This window comes from Manacus vitellinus, unplaced genomic scaffold (genome assembly GCF_001715985.3).
Source record: "Manacus vitellinus isolate BGI_N305 unplaced genomic scaffold, ASM171598v3 scaffold_0_pilon, whole genome shotgun sequence".
Taxonomy (NCBI): Eukaryota; Metazoa; Chordata; class Aves; order Passeriformes; family Pipridae; genus Manacus; species Manacus vitellinus.
The window spans coordinates 44,178,356-44,194,513 of NW_021938789.1; the positions used below are offsets into that span (position 1 = coordinate 44,178,356).

The 16,158-nt window shown below is 37.0% G+C and overlaps 2 protein-coding genes across 2 annotated transcripts in view; both read left to right on the forward strand.

Annotated features, from left to right (window-relative positions):
* Positions 1 to 9,257, forward strand: part of CENPE (centromere protein E) — a 33,508-nt gene extending 24,251 nt beyond the window's left edge. Inside the window, exons 30-38 of the mRNA XM_029959509.1 lie at positions 435 to 719; positions 826 to 984; positions 1,870 to 2,112; positions 2,771 to 2,971; positions 3,054 to 3,200; positions 4,602 to 4,814; positions 6,042 to 6,251; positions 7,665 to 7,874; positions 8,967 to 9,257. Of these exons, the coding sequence (XP_029815369.1) occupies positions 435 to 719; positions 826 to 984; positions 1,870 to 2,112; positions 2,771 to 2,971; positions 3,054 to 3,200; positions 4,602 to 4,814; positions 6,042 to 6,251; positions 7,665 to 7,874; positions 8,967 to 9,257 (1,959 nt within the window). The remainder of the gene's footprint in view (positions 1 to 434; positions 720 to 825; positions 985 to 1,869; positions 2,113 to 2,770; positions 2,972 to 3,053; positions 3,201 to 4,601; positions 4,815 to 6,041; positions 6,252 to 7,664; positions 7,875 to 8,966) is intronic.
* Positions 9,258 to 9,823: 566 nt separating this feature from the next.
* On the forward strand, positions 9,824 to 14,776 carry LOC115307437 (centromere-associated protein E-like). Its single transcript, XM_029959513.1, has 6 exons — positions 9,824 to 10,024; positions 10,609 to 10,721; positions 11,226 to 11,323; positions 11,879 to 12,038; positions 12,485 to 12,747; positions 13,626 to 14,776. Exons 1-6 carry the CDS (start codon positions 9,824 to 9,826, stop codon positions 13,721 to 13,723), a joined length of 933 nt encoding a protein of 310 aa, XP_029815373.1. The 3' UTR covers positions 13,724 to 14,776.
* The last annotated feature ends 1,382 nt before the right edge of the window (positions 14,777 to 16,158 follow it).

The window sequence follows — 16,158 nt, forward strand, 5'->3', positions numbered from 1 at the left end:
TATGTGTATCCATTTTAATATGGAAGGGAGAGTGGACAAATTTCAAGGAAATAATTGTCCTGACACCATTGTCAACTACTGCTGAGACTAGAAATACAGATAAGAGCTCCAGTTTTGGGAGGGGGAGGGATTTGTTGGGCGTTTTTGTTTTCATCATTGTTGTTGTTCACCCCATGCTTAAATTATGACAATGAAATTCTGCTTCTGGTAACTTCTTTCAAAAGTCCTTGCTTCAAATCTTCTTTTTACATGTCCCTTATTTCAAAAACCTTGAACTGCATGTTGTGTTCAGAGAAATTTTATTATTCTAAGAAAGCCACAAATCTCTCTGAGACAGCGCCTTTATTTTACATACTCCACATGTCAAAGCTCAGGTATACTTCTCTTAAAGCTACTTTCCTAAATGTGCTGACATCTATCTTTGCATAAAATAGGTACCACAGGTCCAAGAAAAATCTCTTGAGCAAGAGTTACTTGTTGTGAGGGAAGAGCTCAACCAGGCCCAAAGGAAATTGCATGAAATGGAGGAAGCAAAGGCCAGTGAATACGAAGGAGAATCTGATAAAATGGGGGGAAGAGATTTTATTCCAAAAGTGCATGACTGTCAGGAAGTGAGCACCCAGACAGAAAGAGAAGAGGATGATCTTAAAATGCAACTGGAAAATCTCCAGAATGAGAGAGACCAGCTAAGAGAAACTGTACAGGAGACAATAAGAAAGGTAATAAAAATAGTCCTGTTCCTGTAGGATAATAGCTTTAGTAAACTTCTGCCTTAGGTTTTGGAAGCGTTGTTCAGGTGTTAATGTACTTCAATTGTGTCCAAAGAATTCAGAGATGCAAAAGGAGTTGCAGTGTACTCACAGATCTCTTGGACAACATCAGGAGACTATTGTGGAGCTGAAAGAAAACATTTCAGACAAAGAAAATCAACTCTCGAAAGCGCAAGAGGAATTGAAGGAAAAAACTGATGAACTGCAGCAGAAGGTCAGAAAGAGTTTTGTCAAGTAAACTAAAAATTCCATCATGTGTGGCAACCCATGTCTTCTGCAGGCTTCAGTTTGCAGGGGGTCCAGTAAATGTAAATAATGGAACTTAACTGATAGTTTTTACTTTCTTTTTTTTGCCCTGTGCTGCTTCTCAAAAGAATTCCATGAAAACAGAGGCAGGGAAAGGATGATCAAATGCAGTTTGACCTGCAACCTACCACCCTTATTTATAACTAAATATGTCTTAGTGGTGAATGACAGAATATTTTTTGCCATCAATACTGCATTTGAACCTCAATGCGTTTTCCCAGTCTTAAATTTTTTTAAATTTTAATAATGTATTTTAGCTGTGTATCCCCAAAGAGCTACATAGCAACTTTAAGGCAGTTTAGCTCATGCTTTACTTGTTGCACTATTAGAAATTTCCTGTCTACTTATTATTTCATGTCTTAAGCTTTTAGGGTTCATTCTTATGTGTGGTAATGTCTTCCATCTGGTGTGGATACAGCAATGGAGACATTTTTATGGAATTAGAATGGCCTGTAGGTTTTTCCACATTCACTTTTGACTCTCAGTGAGAGAGAAGCACTGAAATTTTGTTGACTTTTAAGAAAACTGTTATATTGGTTTTGCTTATTATAGCAGGAAACTAATGGACATGTCTTCTGTATGATAATCCTGTTATAACAACCCGTATGTGCAAATAGCGCTTATGAAATGGGATCGAATAACAATCCCCTCAGATCAGAACCTGATTAGTGGGACAAGAAGATTTAGGAACTTGGGATGTTAGTGGTTGGTTTCTCTCCAAACTGTCAAATTAATTCTACCCACACTAGAGATGATTAGAAATATTAACACTGGGTTTGATTTGTTCTTTCAGCTCACTGAAGTAACTGAAAGGCTGACTCATGTCTCATCTGAATATGGCAAGCTTCTGGCAGAAAAAGAACAAATTGAAAGGACAATGAATGAGCAAGTTTGTCAGCAGCTTGAGAAAATCACTGTACTTAGTAAGGAGAAAGATGAGCTGCAACAAATGGTGGAGACTTGTAAAGAAAGGGAAGAACATTTGTTAAAGATCCAGAGACGGTCAGAGATTTTGGAGGACAGCCTTACAAGCAAGGTGAAGGGGTTTGGGGTTTAGTAGCTACTTTGTCTTCTGATGTTTTATTACTGATGTGCTAAACTTTTGGTCAACACAAAGCCAGTTTAAATTTTAGTTCCCAGCATGTCATTTTTATGCTTGCTTTGCACACTTTCTATATAACTGATAAAGTTTGAGAGTCTTGCACTCAGCTCTTGCCAATTCAGTCTTTTTTCAGTCTTCACTCCTTAGACTTTCACCTGTCAAACTGTTCCTTTGTTGATCAAAAGTATGATTGAGGATTGCTTCAGATTAGGAAATGTCACTGTTCATTAGAGCAAATATAAATCCAATGTCCATCTTTTATGCTTATCTTCTATTTCTTTTAATTTTCTTGCCATATGGACATATGTTGGCTGCCTTTTCATTTGCTTTCTTGCTTTACAGAACACTAAAGTTCACTAAGAGTTCTCTGGGTGTCAGGCTACTCCTTTTCTTTAGAATTTCTTTTTCTGAGTTATTAGAACAGCAAAATTATTTTTAAACTTCTCTTGCTGTTAATGTGCATTTTAGTTATTGGAAATTGTGTTCTTTGTATTTGACAAAACTGATCTGAGTACTTCATAGCGGAGTATTCAGACCATGGCTATCAAATTGCAATTGTAATTTCTTTCTTTTTCTCCACTATTTATTGTAGATTCAACAGTTAACTGACACACTAAATAGTGTATCATGTGAAAAAGACCAGTTATTAGCTGAAAGAACTAGTCACTCTTTCCAACTTAGAGAACAAATTGCATCAGTTAATCAAGAAAAAGAGGAGCTACAAAAACTTCTTCAGGATGTCAGGACTGAGCGGGACCAGCTCAAGACAGAATTGCAAAGAAATTGTGAGATGGTGGGTGTTGCAATTTGCATATCTAAGTTACTCATAAATTCTCTTCTTGAATGGTACTTAAGTATGTCTGGCTTTATTTTAGTGTGTTGAAAGAAATGCAAAACTGGAACGTGCTTTAGACCAACTGAAGCAGAGAAACCTGAATGATATGTCCATTCAGGTAAACTCAGTGGTTATTGCAGAGCAGGTGGCTGATGACAGCCTGAAGGAAAAAAGCTTGAACATTAAGGTAAACTTATTTCTCTGATTCTTCTAAGGATCCATGTAAAATCTTAATGCCACTTGTCCTGGAGCATAAACCTCTTGTATTATGGTTTGCATATCTTGCTGAGCTGCAAACCATGGGATCAGTTGATTTGCTGTTGCTGTTCAGTGTTTGCACATCTTGTCTCAACTGAAAAGTTCAATTTAATGTTCACAGAACATCTTACTTGCTTTCATTACTGTCCAGTAACCCCAATTTTTTGCAAAATCCCCCCCAAATGCTCCCTTCCATTACTCCTCATCAAATAATAAATTGGCTTCAAATAAATTAACTCTTGTAAATCCTCAGACCTTTTGTTGGTTTACTATCCTGAGTACACTTTCACACAGATATGAGAAGTACTATTAACCTACTGAAAGCCAAAATAAACCAGAATTTATGAATTTTAAAGTATTGCAGTATTGTACTGCAGACTATATGTCTGTGCAGCAGATTCAGGCATCATTCTATATGTGCTAGAGGAACCCTGAGTGCTGCTTCAGTTAACAACAACAGTGGTAAAGAACCAAATTGCAAAAATCAATCACATGTAGCTTTCTCCATCTCTATCCTACATCAGCAGTAGGGAGCTAATAATGAGGGAAGTAATATCAATTGATCCTTTTAACGGCACTCTTCCCTTTGACTTCTGTAATAGGTGGAACCTTTGTACCTCTTTCTTGTACAGTTTTCTCAAGTATCTAGTACTTGCTCTTGTTGGATGCAGAGCATATGTCAGTTCCAGTGTTTTTACTTTGGGGTAAGAGAGTTAAAACTGGTGAATCCTGGTTCTTTCAATTAGCAACGAACGATGGAGAGAGTATGCCAAAGGAGTTTTATGCTTTAAAATGTATAATGTAGCTTGAGAGGCAATACTTGAGTTGCCCTTTATTGGGGAGTACCTTCAAGCCTGTTGCATTCCTCATCCTGCTTGCTGCTTGATCACACCTTTCTTTTTATGGCAAAGTGTTAGGAACAATTTTATGATCTCTTTCCTTTGAGAAAGGACCAAGTAAATAATGTGGGAGCCCACCCTGAGACAAGGCCAGCTGACAAACTTGTGAACAGGCAACAATTTTATTTGAGGCCTGATCTACAAGTCTGGATGTGGCTGGGCAATCTAAACCATGAAAATAATTTGAGTTTGTGAAATGACTTGCTGGGAGACTAAGAAATTTTCTGCTTTTGTCCCTAGCATAGTGTTTCTATCTTGTCCCTGTGGCAAGTCAAAACTGAAGTCTTGGTTTTACAACAGAAAAGTTAATAGAACTAATACATACTGTACAGGTTAGTTCTGGAGTCTGGTCGTTTATTTTAAGCTTCTGTTTATAGCTAATCCCACTTTCCCTTATTGTGAATGAATTAATTTGTTTCACTTGCATTTAGGAGCTTCTTGAGAAATTCTCAAATATGGGGAAGAGGTATGAATGCCTCTCTACAGTGTCTCTTAAGCTGAAGAGTGAACTGAATAGTCAGAAAGCGCTGATAGCTGTGATACTGCCTCAGCTTTCCTTGGTACAGAGTAAACAAGTCAAAAGACTTCAAACTGAAAATGAGAAACTAAACGGTCATCTCCAGAGTTTACTGAACAAACTGAAGGTACCAAGATGTGGATGCTTCATATTGCTTGAGTTTGGTTCTTTTTTTTAATAAGTTCTCAATATTGACAGTCAGGATTTTATGTACTATAGCTTTGATTTTTGTGAATCCATATATTGTAGAAAATAAGCTGATAGGAGTAAATGCTTTACAATCTTAGACAACTGGAACTGTGTAGTTATGTTAATCAGTCTTAGTTTTTGACTGTAGTTCAGCTGCTTTGCACAGTATTATTTCATTAATATTATTCCATTTTAATTAGGAATTGAAATTTTTTTCTGTACTCCATAAATCAAATTATAGATGACTTATAGTGTATTTCTTTGTGGGAGAAAGAGATGTGCAAATTGCATTGGAGATGCACGTTTACTCTGCAAAACTAGCCAAGTAGTTTGATTTTATAGTATTGCAGACCTTCCCCAAATTGGAATCAGTTTCTCCATTGAACTATAATTATCAGAAAAAAGTTAAGGTTAATTGGGAGAGTATTCCTGTTGTCATATGCAGAAGTACCGTAAATGATAATGTTTTTTCTGTTTCTTTATTTACCATGAAATATTAAGGGTTTGGGGGTTTGTTGGCTGGGGGGAGGGAAACATGGATGGGCCTGGGGAGAGAGGGCAAGGTTCATGTCCAGTTTACAAAAAACACTGGACATGATCTTAAGAGTCAGTCATGTCTATAGATATCCATTAACTAAGCAGCTGAACTAATAATCCAAATAGCCTTATTTTATAATTTCAAGTAGGGGTTTTAGGTTTGATTTTTTTCTTTTTTTTTTTCCCCATAGATGGCTTTTAACTTTTTATGGTTAAAGATGTTTAAGACATTAAACTAGTAATCTCAACTAGAACAAAAATTTTAAATCATCACACTGATATTATTCTCATAGATCATCTGCACCTTTCATAGCTCTAATATTCCAAAAATTAGTTTGCTTTTCAAAGTTGAGATTCATGGAAGGCTGTCTGGAGCTTTTTAGACTTTTTGGCCTTTTTAGGAGTCTACGAGAAATGGTATACTTGAAAAATGCTGTCTTGGCTAAAAGTCTTATATGCCATTGCTATAAAACACGTGAATCTAATTTTCTTAGCCATGTGTTAATTATTCTGGACACCTGCAGGCTTGGAGAGTAAATAGAATAAATTGTAAAATATGGAATTTTAGCTGGATGCAGGGTACTGTTTTAAAGCATGCTCACTGATACATCCTGTGCTTCTACAACAGTTTATGTTCAGTCGTGTTTGCACAAAGAAAAGAGACTATCATACTACTGTTAACAAGTATAAAATGGAATTGCTTGAGGAAAAGAGAAGACAAGATCATCTACAAGCCGAGATTCAGTATCTCAGGAAGATTCATTTGAACCAGAATGATATACCGTCTCAAGAATTAAACATCAGTGAAGGGCTGCAGAGTTTCCACTTGGATGCAGAGGTAATATTTGAAAAAAATTCAGATATTAAAGACTTCATCTTTCAAGGCGTGGGGTGTTGTGGTGGTGCTCATCTGATGGCATTAAGTTTATCTGGTTGATGATTTAGATAAGGGGATTGAGTCCATCAGCAGCAGCTTTGCAGATTACACTAAGCTAGGGAGGAGTGTCGATCAGCTGGAAGGCAGGAGGGCTCTGCAGAGGGACCTGGATAGGTTGGAGATTTGGGCTGATTCCAACAGGATGAGGTTCAACAAGGCCAAGTGCCAGGTCCTGCACTTTGGCCACAACAACCCCGTGCAGCGCTACAGGCTGGGCACAGAGTGGCTGGAGAGCAGGCAGGCAGAAAGGGACCTGGGAGTTTGGATTGACAGGAAGCTGAACATGAGCCAGCAGTGTGCCCAGGTGGCCAAGAAGGCCAATGGCATCCTGGCCTGTATCAGAACAGGGTGGCAATCCATAGGTCAAGAATTGATCTTCCCCTGTACGTCAGCCCTGGGGAGCCTCACCTGGAGTGCTGCTGTCCCATTTCTGGGCCCCTCAGTTCAGGAAGATATTGAGTGTGAGCAGTCCAGAGAGGGCAACAAGGCTGGTGAAGGGCCCGAGCAACAAGTCTGATGAGGAGAGGCTGAGGGAGCTGGGGCTGTTCAGCCTGGAGAAGAGGAGGCTCAGGGGAGACCTCATCACTCTCTACAACTACCTGAAAGGAGGTTGTAGCCAGGTGGGGGTTGGTCTCTTTTCCCAGGCAACTATCAGCAAGACAAGAGGGCACGGTCTCAAGTTGTGCCAGGGAGGTTTAGGTTAGATATTAGAATTTCTTTACAAAGAGTGTGGTCAGACATTGGAATGGGCTGCCCATGGAAGTGTTGGATTCTCCGTCCCTGGAGATTTTTAAAAAGAGACTGGATGTGGCACTCAGTGCCATGGTCTAATAACCATGGCAGTGTTGGATCAAGGGTTGGACTTGATGATCTCGGCGGTCCCTTCCAACCCAGCTGATTCTATGATTCTATGATCTGTTAAAACTTTACTTAAGGAGGATGAAGGAATTGTGTTAGTATTTTTTTATGCTACTAGTTCTATAATGTGAAGATTCCATTTTGTAGAGTGGCTGAAAATAAAATTAATAGGTTAGAAAATAGTGGGAATGTTATTTACTTATTTGCCCTGTAAAATACGTACTGCCTAGTACCAAGATGACTTCTAAAACAATGAAATCAACTTCCCACCTGCCCCAGCAATGCAGATTGTCTTCTCATTTTCCCAGTAGGGTGTAATGTATAGCAAAACTCCTTTTACATGATAAATAGATGTTAAAACAGACTTCCTGCTGTATTGATACCTAAGAGGACAGAATGTATATTTAGACATATGGTTATCAAAGTGATATTTAAATTTTAATTCCCTTTTTTAAGAGCATTCTCAAAGATGTATCAGAAATGGAAAGTGAACTTCTCTGTATAGAGGCAGAATTACAGCAGCAAGAAAGTGCTAGAAAAGAAACAGTACAGTTCTGGGAAGCTTGTTCAGAAACTCACTGTAATGCAGAGGAACTGGAAGAAGAGTTAAAGAAAGATACTGAAAGGCTTTTGCAAGTCATTAACTTCTGGACTCCTAAAGTAAAGGTAAAATTAAATGTTATAGAATCAGAAATGTATTTGGTATAAGCAGTCTATAAATGCCTAATCTGATTGAAAACAAAACACACAAAGGCTCTTGAATGATTATTCATTTATTATCAGCACTTACTATACTTTTACTTTACTATAAAAATCTTCTAAGTAGTCTTACATCTTAGAGATTTCCTCATGCATCCAAACTTGGAAACTTGCTTTCTGGTCATCTTAATCTGAATTCTGGAAACTGTAAGTTCAAAATCGTTATATAGCTTTGCTTGCCAAACTTCATCAAAACTACTTTAGCCATTTTTAAAACTCAATTGTAATTCATATTAAATTTTTCTAATCTCAAAAAGTCAAGCTGTTCTAGAGATAGTGCAGCCTTCCTTTCTCTTTTCTTTCTTCTTACATCTTGCCCTCTTTGGAAAATAAGACAGCATTTTTCAGGGTTAAGTGCATCATGAGCGGATTTCATGAGATTTCATCTTCCTGATTAAATGTTAAGTTTAGCCTATTTTAAAAAGTTTCTTCTGTACAATCAATAGTCAGTCTTGACTTCATCAGGATTTCCCAGTGTTGGCAAGCTTTTTGGAAAAAAGTTTGTGGATCAAAGCTTTTAACAAACAAACAAAAATCTCGTATATTTGTAATTTCCTGACAAGTGTGAAGTTTTTCTTTGTCTGACATATTAAATATATGGGTTTCTGGAATAGCCCAATGTGTATTTTTTCTCTAAAACGGTTTAAGTTTCCTTAGTCAGTGACTATGTTCTAGCAAAAAATTCTGAATAGTTGTGTTTCTTTCTGTTACTGATATTCAAGAAGTCTTTCTAATATATTCCTTTGTTTCTGTAATAGTGCTTGAGTTAACACAGAAACACTGGTAATCCTGCAATGTACTATCATCTTCTCTTTTGGAAACAAAACCATTCTTATAAATGTTACTGATTACATTTCTGATAGCAGGCATTTTCAAATGGGACACTGAAACAAGAATGTGAAATTAATACAGGCCAAGATACTTCCTGTTTTTTTACTTGCCTTATTTCTAGCTGATTCAGAAATTATTTAAAATTTTATCTCTATGACGCTACTGCAGATGCTCCTTCAGCTTTCTTCAGAACTGGATGCCAGAACTTCCAATTACAGTAAAAATGCTGATGTTGAATTGAAACAGAGAAAAGAGAAAAATGAAGAGTTGCTTCAGGATCTAAACACTCTAAAAGAAAAACTGGCCCCTGATAACTCTGCCAGTCTCATGTTAAAAGAAGAAAACTATAGGCTTCATAATAAATTAAAGGCTGCAGAACAAGATGTAAAGGTACCAATGCTTGTTTCTAAGGAAAACTTCTTCGATGCTTGCTTTCTAAGTGAGAGTACTCCAAAATGAAAATAAAGATTGATTGGCAACTATAAATCTGTTCCACCACAATATGTTAGCCCAGAGTGTACATTTTAGTAGCTTTTTTATTTTCAAGTTTGAGCTCTTGCCTATAATGTGAGTATTTTAATTACCTGATTTCTGTACACAAATAGATGTCAGTTTAGAAATTCATATGACATGTTTTCATTTGATTTTGAAGTATTGATTTTAGTAGTGTGATACTCTGGATGCTTCCTGTAAGTATATGGTATTCACTATGTCAAACGCAAAGCTGGAGAAAAGTTCTCTCTAATCACAGGAATTGAGGACTCATTTTCTCTTTCCTAGGTTTTTTTGTCACAGTTACCCTTCTTCTAAACCTTTTTTTCTTTTCTTGGACTTGAGTGTTCCAGACTGTTAAAAGGGGACACAAAATAATGATCTAGACACAAAGAGTTGCCATTGAGCCTGTAGTGTTGGATTTTTTTTGTGTTTGGGGTTTTTTGTTTTTGCTAAGAATATGACTGTGTGCTGTTACAGCTACTGTCTCTTGACATAACTACTCATAACTGATTGATATATTTCAATAGGCTATGGAAGTAAAAATTCAGAAGTTGGAAAATGTAATAAATGAAGTAGGAGAAAATGTCAAAGAGAAAGATGACAGAATAAACAAGTTACAAGCACAGATAAGTATAAAAACAGAGACAAGTGAGCTCACCCAACTGCAAGCCAAACTGAATGAGATGGATAAGTGCCTCAGGACTGCCTTAACAGAGAATCAGAGTCTTCAGGTATGAACAAAATACTTTACTATTCTCATTTTCCTCTGATGAAAGACAACAAGCATGCTTGAGAACAGCTGTAGATGAAACATAGAGCTCTAAAGTCAATGTATTGTTCTGTATGGCATTCCTAGAGTAAAACACTCTACTTGCATATTTAGCATTGCAGTTTCATATTCTACCAGCACAACCTTCAGAGGCAAAATTTACAACCCATAGTATAATATTAGAAGGTAAATTTATCTGTAATGCATTTGTGAAACGTTCTAAAAAAATTTAAAACTTTTAAACTGAAGCCTGATCTGCTTTTTCAGTGTAATACATTTGCATGCTAGTCCAAAATTCCCAGACTTACACCTGTGCAGAAGTCAGCAAAACTTGCTAAAATATGATTGCATGTAATACATGAGAGTAGGATACCAACTGCTACTATAGTGCTAGTTGGTAATGCAGGCCACCTTAGTGAAAATAACTTCTGCTCCCATTCTTGTCCTGCAAAATCTAGCAGATCATAGTAAAGATACAAGGTAAACAACCCTTAATTCCATTGTTAAGTAACAAGCCTTTCTTTGTACTAAATATTTTCATTTCAGGCAAAATTAGGTAAAGGTTCTGAGTTGTACAAAGAAGAAATTGATCATCTCAAAACACAATTGGTAAAATGTGATATGGAAAGAATGAAACAATCCAACTTTTTTGAAATGAAGTAAGTTCAAATTTTATGTTGCTACTTCGTTCTTAGCTTCTACTTTTCTATGTTCCCACATAATAAGAAGTAAGCATTAAGCTTTAGCTGTCACAGGTTTTTATTGTGTCTAGATTCTAGAGAAGGTAAAATGTATATGCACCTTAGGTTGCTTACACAACTCCTTCCCTCTACACCCACCAAAATTTCTCAACCAACCATGTTCAGCCATAAATGAAATAACTGTTCTGACAAAAGAAGGCAAGGGGAAAGCAGTAATTGAAAGCTTTCTCTAATTCACTAGAGGGAGGGGATACGCAGAGAATAATTAGTCCAACTTTTGGATTTGTGTACTTTACCTAAAATCTAACTGACAACCAGGTTTATGTAGTTCTTCTTGTGTAACTTGGGTATTTCTTGTATTTGATAGCTCATTGGAATTCAAATTAGCCCTTCTGCAACTGTAATAACTATTAAACTGAGGTTTTCTGTTTTGGGTTTTTTCCCTCCCTTCCTGCCTCATAGACTTGCTAATTATAAAGCTCTGTCAGAACACCGAGAACAAGAGTTAACAAAGCTAAAAGAAGAACTTAGAAGAGCACACCAAGACCAAGATGTTACTGGTAAATTCAAGATAATTAGAAGGGACTCTTGACATTACGTTTTAAGGTTATATGGTTAAAGACGAGGTTGAGGTGCAGGCCTTGTATCTCAAAGGCTGTGAGGAGAACTGGGTGCATTGAAAGATGAGATGGAAAGCAGACTACCTTAGCTCCAGATACACTACATTAGAATGACAGCAGTTCTTGTGTTTACTTCTCTGGCCACATTTGCACTTGTGGAGGGACAAGCTGCAGTGGTCACATTGCCATTTTTTCCTTGACTGACTGCACATACAAATAACTAGTTCTAGTCATAGTTATGACATACCTGAAACAAACTATTTAAATTCTAAATGACCCAATGAAGAATCTTATGTTTCTTAGTATCTCCCTGGCAGTGGGAATATTGGGAGGTGTGTTTGTGTAGAAAAAAGAATAGCTGTTGTAATAGCACTTGTAACCTAGGGAGGTTTTACATATAAGACCACAATAGTGAATAGGCTAAAAAGTATATTGAGTTGGTTTTAAGCCCTGTCCAAACAACACACACACATATCTATAAAATTGTTTTTCTAGTGCTGAAAGAAGCAGTTCCTCAACAATCCCAAATACCCCTTACTTGTGGTGGTGGCAGTGGTATTGTGCAGAGCACACAAATACTCGTGCTAAAATCTGAGCAAGCTAAGATACAGAAAGAAAACTTGCACCTGAAGAAACAAAATGACCTTCTACTAAGGTAAGTGTAAAGCTGACTGGCAAAATGTCAAAACATTTGTTGTATTTAACCACGCATGTCATTAGTGTTTCTTTCTGGGACACCGATAGAAGTAACTAATCATTAATTTGAAATTTGCTAGATTTTTTCACTTCATAAATTTTTACTTAAAGCCAGTGATTTATGGCTTATAAAGCCATTTATGGCTTTGGAACTTTTAATTGCTTATTTTCATAAGAATCTCTTAAATGCTGGAAGATACACTTGAATTGTATGCTGGGAGGAATTTTAGCTTAAAAAAATAAAAAAAAACTTCCTCTGAAAGATACACAACTATTGCATTGCCATGTCTGTAGTATGTCATCTGAAAATATAGGAACTGTCTGGTGTTCCAGAATTTTTCCTTAAAGGAACTGTGTTTTGGTTTTTATATTCTTAATTAAATGCTGGGGTTTTTTTCTTTACAGTAATGAGCGTCAGCTGAAAGAGGAACTCAGGAAATGGAAAGAAAGAGCACTAAAATGGAGAGAACGATCCTCAAGAGAAAATACTCGAGAGACAGTACCACAGTCTCCAAAAAAGACAGTATCATATTTCTTTAAAGAACAAATGCTTTCACCCTCCAAGGAACCTATTTCTCAGGAAATTGTGACTCAGGACCTATCAAAACCTCTGCCACTGAGTTGTCCAACAAATTTCTTTGATAATTCCAGCCTCGGTATGCTAACAGGTATGTAACATAGTGGTGTTCTGTAAAGATTTGGAGAGGAGAAATGTAAGGATAGTCTGAGTTGAGGGTAAATGCTCTGTACTTATATATTCAGACCTGAAACTTGCATGATAACACAGTTTTCCTGAATGGTTAGTCAGCTGACTGTTGAAAAGCTGACCATGTGAGCTGTGAGGCTATGTGTGCTCTACATAACAGAAATATTTAAATGAATCATTCACCTCCTGAAGATTATACAAACTTCTTTCTTTTCTGCAGTGAGAGTGTTGATGACTGATTTTTAAAAGTGAATCAGCAAAGTATCATTGTTTAGATAATGATGCTCTAAAATGTTTTGCTTTTTAACTTTATATTGGTTAATCACAGACTTCTGGTAAAATTACTGAAAGTTAATGGCTGTTGACTTTTTTCAAGATGGTAGGCTTTAGTCTTTGGTGTTGCATCTGCCACACTGCCTGGCTCCAGCTGCAGTAATAGCAGTTTTGATGGTGACTTCAGTTCCTCAGCCTCACTCCTGATTTCTTATATCTGGCCTGGTGACTTCTGGGGAAGTCACCTCCTAGTGGTCTCTGCTAGTGTATTAATGCTACTGCCCTCATCATTACACTTGCTTCCCCCAACTTTCAGAAGGCCCCAGCAGACATGTTGAAGAGTTAACCCGTTTTTGAGGTATCACTAGGATACTCTCAGAGAGAACATGACTCATTGCTGGTTTTGTGATGGCCAGCTTGGTAATAGTACAGAGTTCCTCACAACACAAAGCTACTCAGGGGCAAGCTTTGATAGTTGACATACAAAACACTAGTCAAGATTAAATCACTGTATTCCTACAGCTTGTCTAATTGAGAAGGGCTTTAATGTTCTTGTCTTCTGTACAGATACATGTCCTGCGGCCACACAGTCCACAGAAGAACATCTTAAGCACTTGTTTGGGACTTCAGAGAAAGATAAGGCCCCTGATTGTAGCACCCAGTAAAGGTGCTGTGTTGGAAGCTGCCTTTGCAGTGGCTACAACCAGAATCTGCATATACAAAAGATAATTGCTTCAGGTTAAAAGCCATCAGCCTCTTCCATCCCTGCTGTCTTGGAGTTGCTACTTCCCACGATTGGGAAACTGGAATTTGAGGTCAAAAATGGAAAAGTAGTCATGATGTCCACAACCTGCTTATCTGATGATGTTCTACTTTGGTGTTTTGATGTTGTGGGGGGTTTTGATGGCAAAGAAAGAAAAGATACTATATTGAAGAAAAAAATGGAAATGGATCATAAACTAACCTACTGTGAAAGTTCTCAGTCTTAAACTTTTCATTCTGTCATTCCTAAAACAGCCCTCTTCTGGATGGTTGATATTTGTATCTTCTGACTGCTGTTGACTTGGAAAGAAATATTCTTTTTGTTTCTCAGCATGTGGTTTTTATACCATGCTTTCTCTAAGTCCCCAGAAACTGCATTTTCACTACAATCTAGAACTGAAGTTACTAATTTTCTGTTTATAGAGCACACAATCAGGGTTCCTCTTAAACTCCTTAGAATGTTTCTGCAGCTCAGCCAATTATGATACCAAGAGTAACTTTGAATTTTGGACCATCTTTCAATATATCTGTTTGAAGTTATGTATTGGAGGTTTTTTTAATAGTAAGCAATGGACTTAATGCTCTTCTGCTACTCTTGTGAATTAAATGTACACCAGATCATTCGGGCAAGATGGACTCTCTTACTAGCCTACTTATCTGTATTGTGAGAATGTTTTTATGTATGCTTTATATAAGAAAGTTTGACAATAAACTTTCATGTGTTAAGTATTTAAATTTTTTTCTGTTGTTCACTTCACCTGTGGTATGATCCAAGGATGTTGATTACAATATTCAGTGTCTAAAGGCTATTTTTTATACTAATCTCATCGCTTCCATCATTATTATGCTTCTTGTCTCTGTTCTCTGTAATTTTTTGCAGCAATTACTTGTGCTGAAGCTTACTATTGCACAAGTCTGTCACTGGAGTTTTGTTTAATTCTTTCTGAGTCTTTCTCTGTCAGGAAATGGTTGAAGTCTAAAACATAGATCCTCCTCCCTTTCCTGCCCCCACACCCTCTACTGCCAACTAAATAGGAATTTGGCATTCAAAGCCTTGGATCAACTCCATTAAAAATGAAACCATTATTATGAGATAAGAAAGTCGTATCTAAGAAAGATAACTGCACCAAAAGCATCATCCTTATTTTAAAGGAATAAAGCTCTCAGTGATGCTCAGTCTCATAAGTATTCCATTTTGGGTCACCCAAAGTGATAAGCAAATGGCGACGTTGACACCTTCCTGGGCGTTCAGCAGTTACTGGAATTGGAAGAGTCACACAGGGATTATTTACCTAACGGAGGTACTTCAGAGATCTATAATAAAGAACCAACTATCCAGTTGCCTCGAGTAGCTGAAAACTGCCAACTGTGGTAACTACTAAGAAATTGCAAGCATTTATCTCTCAAGCTCTGACCTGTAACATGCTTTGGGAAGCATTTGAAGATATTACTAGCCAAAAATACACAGATTCTAAATACCATTATGGAGTTCAGAACTGAAATGTCTTCTTTCTGACCACAGCCATAGGCAGGCAAGAGCAATTTATTTTCTTACAGGGACAAATGCAAAGTGCTGATGTATTTGTCGCAGGTTTTTTGTTTAGGGGGGTTGGTTGGAAGATTTTTTGGGTTGGGTTGGGGTTTTGTGCTTTGGTTGGTTTGGGTTTTTTTTATTTTCCACTATGATTGAAAGATATTTCCTTCGGGTACCAGCATTTTGGTGTTCTAATAAATGAATTAAACTGTCTTTTTTTTCTTCCAGAAGGGAAAAAGGTGTGTGTATATATATATGAGAGCTACCTCTTTCATATACAATTTCCAGGGGTTTTTTGGTTAATTACTGCTTGTTTGGAACATTTCTAGATTTGGAGATTTTTCTGGTAATGGAGCAAAAAAAAAGCAGAAGCTTATTGCAACAGGTCTGTGTCTGCATTCAGAGGCAAAACCTTAGGGACAGAAGGATAAATGCTTTTAGAAAACAGTCATTAAAGATTTTATTTACTGGGGAGCTGATTTAGACAGCCCTAGAAAGCTATCATAGTTTAGCAGAAAGACAGGATAAACTGAACTTTTGTGTATGTGTGTCCCAGTTTATCCACAGAAGGGGCTTTTCTGAGGACAAACTAACTAAAGGTTAGGCAGGACACCAAATTTCTTAATATTATCAGGGTAACTTTATGTCTGGTATGAACTTCTCACTAAATTACTTTGTCCTAGAATTTTTCAGTCTGATGATATTAACTCTGCTTTAATAAATGTAAGTTAAACTGCTAGATAACAAAGAAAAGTTCGTAAATCACCAGTTTAACAATAGTTGGCATGATTAATATTTTCATTG

Coding starts and splice junctions, on each gene's coding strand:
- LOC115307437 (XM_029959513.1), top strand. CDS start 9,824: ATGGAAGTAAAAATTCAGAAGTTGGAAAATGTAATAAATGAAGTAGGA. Junction 10,025..10,608: donor CAGAGAATCAGAGTCTTCAG/GTATGAACAAAA, acceptor TTTTCATTTCAG/GCAAAATTAGGTAAAGGTTC. Junction 11,324..11,878: donor CCAAGACCAAGATGTTACTG/GTAAATTCAAGA, acceptor TTGTTTTTCTAG/TGCTGAAAGAAGCAGTTCCT.